This window comes from Arachis ipaensis, chromosome B08 (genome assembly GCF_000816755.2).
Source record: "Arachis ipaensis cultivar K30076 chromosome B08, Araip1.1, whole genome shotgun sequence".
Lineage (NCBI taxonomy): Eukaryota > Viridiplantae > Streptophyta > Magnoliopsida > Fabales > Fabaceae > Arachis > Arachis ipaensis.
This window is the reverse complement of record NC_029792.2, coordinates 12,994,296-13,001,780: the sequence shown is the minus strand read 5'-3', so window position 1 is coordinate 13,001,780 and position 7,485 is coordinate 12,994,296. Positions and strand designations below refer to the sequence as shown.

Sequence of the window (7,485 nt, the reverse complement as noted above, 5' to 3'; positions counted from 1 at the left end):
CGTCTGCGACGAATTTCTGGAAAACACTGATGACACTGTGCAAACACATTTCTCGCATGTTAAGTTCACCTACAAATCTGCAAAATACTCCAATTGTCAATAGGGGGATGCTCTCATAAAGATGCATAAAATGTCTTTTTGTAAAGACGCTTAAGTGTCGTGTTATTATTGGACGTTTTAATGAACCGATTTTTTTGAATTTTTACTAACCAGAATAAAACCGATTTTTTATAACAATAGGCCGGTCAAATCGATTCAACCGGGAATCGGCGTGAAAAACGATCCAGTCCACTTTCCAAAACCAGCAATCTCCAAACCGATAAAAAATCAACAGGTGCTTTTAAAACGACATCGCTTCATTATTTTTTAAAAAGAAAAAAACCTACCCACGACTTCCCCCAACACCCACCCCACCCCCAATTCGTGAATCATTATCCCCCTGAAGGCCTAAACTCTGAAGCCAAGTTCAAACTCACCCAACCAAAACCCTAAGTTCTCCCTGCAACGGTTCTACCGCAGTGCCGTTGCCGCCGTCCGTGCTGTTGACGCCTCTGCGTCCTCCTTCCCCCTGTCCCCGTCCTCCCTGGCTTCTCTCGAACTTGGAGCAGCTCGCCGCTGTGTCGCCACTCGCTGCCGTCTCGCTGGTCACCGTCTATGTCTCCGTCGAAGGTTAGCGGCACTGCTTTCACTTCTTCAGTTCTTCTATTCCTTTTATGCTCTGTTGCTGATTTTTGAATGTGAAATTGTGAATGCATTAATAGAAAATCAAATAATTAATTTTGTGTTGTTGCTCTTTTTTTAATTCCTGAAATTTTTGTTGAAATTTTCTTGCTGCTGCTAAAAATAGAAATCAAATCATTATTGAAATTTTTGTTTAGCTTTATTGATTTCAGGTTTAGTGTGATTAGGGATTACTTGTTACTGTTTTGTAATGATTGTTGCCGAATGCTAAAAATGGAAATCAAATCAAATGTTGTTTGTTGTTGAATGATAATTTTTGTTGCTGAATGCTGTTAGTAGTATTAATTTTGTGCTGTTATTAATTTTCTGGTTGTGCTGCTGCTGCTGTGGGTTCTGGCTTCTGGTGTGCTATTGTGTGTTTTGTGACTCCGCTGTGTTGATCATCTTTCTCAATTGTCAATGTTCACTCTTCACTTGCGTTGTGTTGATCATCTTTCTCAATTGTCAATGTTCTTTATCAGAACTGAGAAGGAAAATGGCAATCTGAACCAACAAAAGGATTTCCGCAGCATCAGCGTGTGCTCACAATCGCAGGAACAAGAAAACTAACTCTTTTTCTGCCCTCTAGTACCTCTTCATCTTTCCTTCTATTTCTGCACTCGTTCATTGTATAGTAAGTCAACCCTTTGGATTACTGGCATAATTGAATTGGAGATTTAAGAGAGGCAGTTCATTTCTTAATATTGAAAATTCACCTTTAGTTTTGATCTAATTGTTTTGTTAAGTAGGAACTAATAGAATCTCTTCATGGCTTTATCATTGTTGTTTTCTAAGTTATACTAGTTTTTTGTAAGAGAATTAATGCTAGCTAGTCTGGCCTTCCGTTTTGCACAAATAGCAATATGTAAATACGGCCATTTTATCATAATTATAGTCATAATTAGGAAGTTTAATTTAATAGTATATGATGCAGATACGCCTACGATACAGATATTTGAGCAGAAACAAAGTATTTGTACATTATAGCATATGTCGCGGAATAGGATAATAACAATTAAGAGTATTGAGTATTGATATACTTGTTATCTCTCTTTGAAATGTTACTTTTTGTATTTACTGTTTTAATTTAGCTTTGTATTCTCTCAGGACTTCTTGGAACAACGTTTCAATAAAGAAGATATATATTTTAGGTAGGTTTGTTTGATTATTTTAAAAAGACAAATTTCAGTTAAATACATTTTTTAAGCATCACCTTTCATTCACTAGCTTAGCTTGCATATTCTTTGCATTTGATAGGACCAAGTATTTTTGCTACTTCATTTGCTGATTATTCTTTATTTCATCTAATGGATCGAAGCAAAGAATTATCACAACGAGTAATAGTCAATCACTTTCAAAGGTTTTAATTAATTAATACTAATAGCTTTTAATCGAAATCTGTTATTTATTGCCCTTTGTTTCATCTCATTAAGGTGCAATGGATGTTGACTCGGAACCACTCAGTTCACAAGACAACGTAGAAGATGGCATGATGATTGGTGTGGAAGAAAATGTTAACTGCACTTGTGATTGCGGTGGCAGTAGTAGTAAGTGTGTGTCTGTGACGGCCGATGATATCATAAACCAGACCTTTGAAACAACGGATGCAGCTTATAACTTGTATGTACGTTATGCAAGGTGTCTCGGGTTTGGAGTTCGCAAGGGTGATACAGCACGTGAAAAAGATGGAACACAGCGCAGAAGGAGGTTGTTTTTGCAGCAAGGAAGGAAAGAGAGCCGAGAAATACATATCTAGTTTGAGTAGGAAGAGGGAGCATAAAGCGCTGACTCGCACTGGTTGTGAAGCCATGTTTGCGGTGTATTTTGACACCAAAACTTCAACTTGGAGGGTTAAAAAATTAGTCGAGAAGCACAACTATGATCTTGTCCCACAATGCTTGGTACACTTAATTCCAAACCACCGAGGGTTGACTGAGGCACAAAAAGCTCAGGTGAATACCATGCAAATGATCATGATCTTCCAACCTCTAAAATAATGGGACTAATGGTAGGCCAAGCCGGTGGTTATGCCAATGTCGGATTCACAAAGAAGGACCTAGATAATCACTTTCAAAGAACTTGTCATGCAAAGCTCATTGGTGGGGATTCCAATGCGATGATTAGCTATCTACTTGGGAAAGTTGATGTCGACCCGATGGCCATGGGAAGGTACAGTGCTACTGATGAAGGTTGGCTGACAAATTTATTTTGGGTAGACGGCATTTGTAGGTCTGATTATCAGTGCTTTGGAGATGTGCTTGCATTCGATACAACCTACCGGAAGAATAAGTACAGAAGGCCGTTGGTAATCTTCTCAGGTTGTAACCATCACCACTAAACATGTATATTTGGCTTTGCTTTGGTAGAGGGCGAACGAACGGCAACATATACGTGGTTGTTGCAAAACTTTCTAGAAGTCATGCTGAACAAGTCTCCCAGTGTTATGGTCACAGACGGTGACGAAGCAATGAAGGCAGCAATTCAAGAAATCTTCCCAGATACAACTCACTGATTATGTGGTTGGCACATTCAGAAGAATGTAACGGCAAACATAAAAAACAAAAATTTTTCCAACGACTTCAGAAGATGTTTGTATGCTCCATGGTATCCGGATGAATTTGAAGAATATTGGGAGAATATGATATAAAAAATATGGGTTGGAGGAAAATGAATGGGTTCTAAATGAATATGAGAAGAGGAAAAGTTGGACAAGCGCTTACTTGAGGGATAAATTCTGTGCTGGATTTAGAACAACATCAAGGTGTGAGGCGATAAACAACTTCATCAAGAGGTTTATTTGCATTCGCCAAAGTCTTCTAGAGTTGGTCCAAAATCTTAAACATGCTCTTAAAGACTATAGAAACAATGAATTAGTTTCTCAATTTAAGACGATGTATGAGGAGACCGTTCTAACTACTGGGCTAGAAGTATTGGAGCTTTCTGCTGCCAATTTTTACACAAGGGAGATTCTTGGAGAAGTAAAAAAAGATATTCAAGGAGTGGTCGCATTAGATGTAATAAATGAGGAAAACATATCGACCACTGTTGTGTTAAAAGTTAAGGAGTGTGACAGGAGGCAACATATATATATATATATAACGTACTTTATGATCGCAATACTGAGCATATGGAATGTGAATGTAGTCGGTGGAGTAGTGAAGGCATTCCTTGCAGCCACATGTTTTGTGCAATGAAAAGGGTAGGTTTACAGAAGTTTTCAGATAGTCTTCTTTTGAAAAGATGGTCGAAGGATGTCAAGAAGTATCTGGATGAAAGTTCTGCTGGAGGCACTATGCAAGACAAAGAAAGAGAATTTTTAATGCGCTATGACGCATTGTCAGTGGCAGCTACGTGGATGGTATTCTTAGGAGCTCAAGATGGTCCTTCTTTCCATGACACTATGAATGAAGTCTGTCATTGGACCCAAATACTAGAACGAATATCTGGCTTGAAAAGACAAACAAGAGATTCTCCCATGCCAAACTTTGTTGGTGACCCTTCAGTGGTCAAGACAAAAGGAGTACCCAAGGGGAAAAAGGAGAGGGATAAAAGAAGGTACACTAAATACAACAGTGCTGGTCATGTAAAGAATAAATGTCCTGTGAGGAATGACGGTAACGATTTGGGTGATAAGACTGGTAGTGGCACGCAAGCTAGCTTTGGTACCGAAGAGGTCAGTAAGATACAATATTGCATTAGTGGTTACTTGAATTAAAATGAACTGGTAACCTCTATGTCGTAGTTATACTTGATAGCAATTTTGACTCTATGTATTATTTTTTCATAGAAGCTTCCCGAGGACCCTATGGCTTCTCAAGAGACATTAGCAGTGCCAAATACAGAAGTAAATGCATCTGTGCAGCAAGAGTTTGGGCTAGGGGATTCAGGATTAATTAATGGCCATAAGACTCCCATCCCACCGTATGGAAGTCATCAGTGGCTATTACAGGTATAAATAATACGAGATGAATAATTGCATTGTTGAAACTTAGTGTTTTGGTAAGTTTTAAACTATTTGAAATCACATTATGATTCACTGAAGTCCTTTTTATTTCTCTCAAATTTGTTTGTGCTGTGGGGAACAGGTTGTACAACAAGAACATTATTCGAAGTTCAATGTGATGCAGTAGCATATACTTGTATACACTCATGAGAGTGTATATTAAGATGTTAGTTAAATTCTTGGATTTCAAATAGTAGTGCTTTGAGGTTGATATAAATTTTTTATAATTATATTTTTAGATATTTATCATAACTTGTCATCGTTACACTCGGCTGAAATGTGTAAAAGGATTCAATAGTTTTGATTTATATAGTTAAAATTATTGTTGATTCTTATTCATGCTAAAATTCAAAAGGGTCTCTTGTTGGTTCTTATTCATGCTAAAATGCATGCTAAAATTTTGTTTGATTTACGAAATGCATGGAAAAATTATTATAACTGTAATATACCTTCCATGGTTGATGTCTCGACAAGTATCAATCTGTGTACTAAAGGAAAAGACGGTTTGGAACCTATGTTCTCTTCCTGAGAAAAAGAGAGTATTGGAGTAGCAAATAATAAATGCAGATATTTTTTTGTCTGAGTAATATATTAGGGAATAGGATTATACTTTCTTATTGCATCGTTCTTGGGATTGCAAGCTGAATTTGTTGCATTAGATGTTATACTGCTAAACTATGGCATTAAAGCAGTCAATAGTAGCTGATATCGATTTAATTACTCTAGTAATAAAGTGAGTTAGTGAGATACTTAAGAGAGTCATAGCAAAATATTTTTATCAGTGAGGTCTTTGCAAAGGCATCTTTCTTCATCTCAGCAGAGGTTGCCGGTGCTTTGGATGCAAGGTAAATATTAAAGATTGCACTCATGTATGATTTTCTCTATTTTGATGTTAATTTTCAAATTTTTCATTTTCAGCAAAAATGTTGACTACAAAGAGATAACTGTTCCAGCTGACAAAACTTATGAGGTATATTTACAAGTCTTGGAAAATATCTTCATTTCTATTTTTTCCTTAATTGTGACAGCCGCTTATTTTCTTTTTGCATCTGATCATCCTTTTGGAATGTACGAATTAAAATTATAGATACAGATGTGAGTAGGTGAATAAATCGCATAATTATTTGGTGGTTTAATTACTCTGCTGGTCCCTATAGTTTCGCAAAATTTTTAATTAGGTCCCTATATTTTTTTTTCTTTTAATTGAGTCCTTGCACCAAATTTTTTTTAATTGGGTCCCTACACTTTTTTTTTCCTTTTATTTAGGTCCCTGTATCAATTCTTTTTTTTTAGTTGGGTCCCTATAAAATTAAACTAATTACTACTAAGAGGGACTTAATTGAAAAAAAAAATTTTGGTGCAGGGACCCAATCAAAAAGAAAAAAAAGTATAGGGACCTAATTGAAAATTTTACGAAACTATAAAAACCAACAGAGTAATTAAACCTTATCTGGTTGTGATCTAATTGAATTTATTTGCGCTTTAAAAGGTTGCATTTGAGGGGGACCTATAAATTACGAACAACTGAAACAAAATGATGAATATGATACTATATTTGGCCATGTCAATGTTTGTAGTATTCAATGGAGATAAGGAAAGGACAGTGATGAAAGACTAACGCTATCAATATTATCAATACGTAGAAAAAGAAAACTAAGAAATCTTAGACAAGAGTAATGTAAATCTACTAAAAGCACAAAAATCCTAAAATGATCAGAGTTACCATTATCATGGGTAGCTATCGACTGAGATGCTAGAAAGAAAGGAAAATAATGTGATTGACTTTGTGATTCAATTCAATTTTTCTTTTCCACAAAAACATGTGGCGTCTCCTTTTTTTTCTTTTGAGTTCAAATTTTAAAATTTAAAATCCTGTTTATATCTTGTTACTGGACAGTTTCAGTTGAATGAATCGGACTTGTCTTTTCTTAGGTTTTGCTCTCAGTGGACTCTGTAAACTCGTACATTGCATGGGATTTTTTATTAGTACAAGACAAGATAAATATAGTACTGCTATAGTACAACATTTTTTATTTGAAGAATTCATGATGTTTTCCTTCCATCCATATGAGGTGAAATTTCTATTTTCTGTAGTTTATTTTCAGGGTATTTGATTTAGTTTCGAGTTTTTAAGTCCTTCATCGTGGTTGGTTGTTTTGGCACAGCTGATATTACCATACTGCCGCTACCAGTCTGACCAAGTGAGTTTTTCATGCTTGTAGCAACTTAAAAACTTTACTAAGCATTCGACATGTAAATTCTCATCTTAGATTTTTCTCCATACAATTTTAGGAAAACTTCTGCACATTGATGGGTGGAAGCTATAAGCTGATATGGGACAACACGTACTCAACCTTTTTTAAAAAGGTATGCAAATTTTGCTTCACTCATTTCATGCTGTTACACTTTTTTAATCCGATAATTTTTATTGCACTAAATGGGAATTTTGTTATGCGCATTATATGAGATATAGGTAGTGTGATACAAGGTAGATTGTATACCACCAGTCGCAGAGCTCGTGGAATCTGCCTGAATCAAGGGAAAATTATTCATTTTAATCTTGCTATAAACAAAAATATTCATTTTCATTATATTCATCGCTGGATTAATAGGCATTAATATGTCTATTAATCCTCTTTTTATCTATTAAACGTATGTAATAGTAACAACAGTGAAATTAATGAAGATGATAATTATTTTACATTTTAATTTAAAGATCTTGGATCTAAGTTTTAGAAATAGTAAAAAATCTCATTAAATAT

The 7,485-nt window shown here is 35.6% G+C and overlaps 1 protein-coding gene and 1 long non-coding RNA gene across 2 annotated transcripts; both read left to right on the top strand.

Moving 5' to 3' along the window:
* LOC110265717 lies at positions 4,161–4,768 on the top strand. Its single transcript, XM_021108908.1, has 2 exons — positions 4,161–4,393; positions 4,508–4,768. The coding sequence occupies exons 1-2, from the start codon at positions 4,196–4,198 to the stop codon at positions 4,673–4,675; spliced, it is 366 nt and encodes a 121-aa protein (XP_020964567.1). The 5' UTR covers positions 4,161–4,195; the 3' UTR covers positions 4,676–4,768.
* Positions 6,889–7,231, top strand: LOC107612690. The gene is made up of 3 exons (XR_001613836.2): positions 6,889–6,924; positions 7,016–7,090; positions 7,197–7,231. It is a non-coding gene; the product is annotated as an uncharacterized LOC107612690 (long non-coding RNA).

Coding starts and splice junctions, on each gene's coding strand:
- LOC110265717 (XM_021108908.1), top strand. CDS start 4,196: ATGCCAAACTTTGTTGGTGACCCTTCAGTGGTCAAGACAAAAGGAGTA. Junction 4,394..4,507: donor CTAGCTTTGGTACCGAAGAG/GTCAGTAAGATA, acceptor ATTTTTTCATAG/AAGCTTCCCGAGGACCCTAT.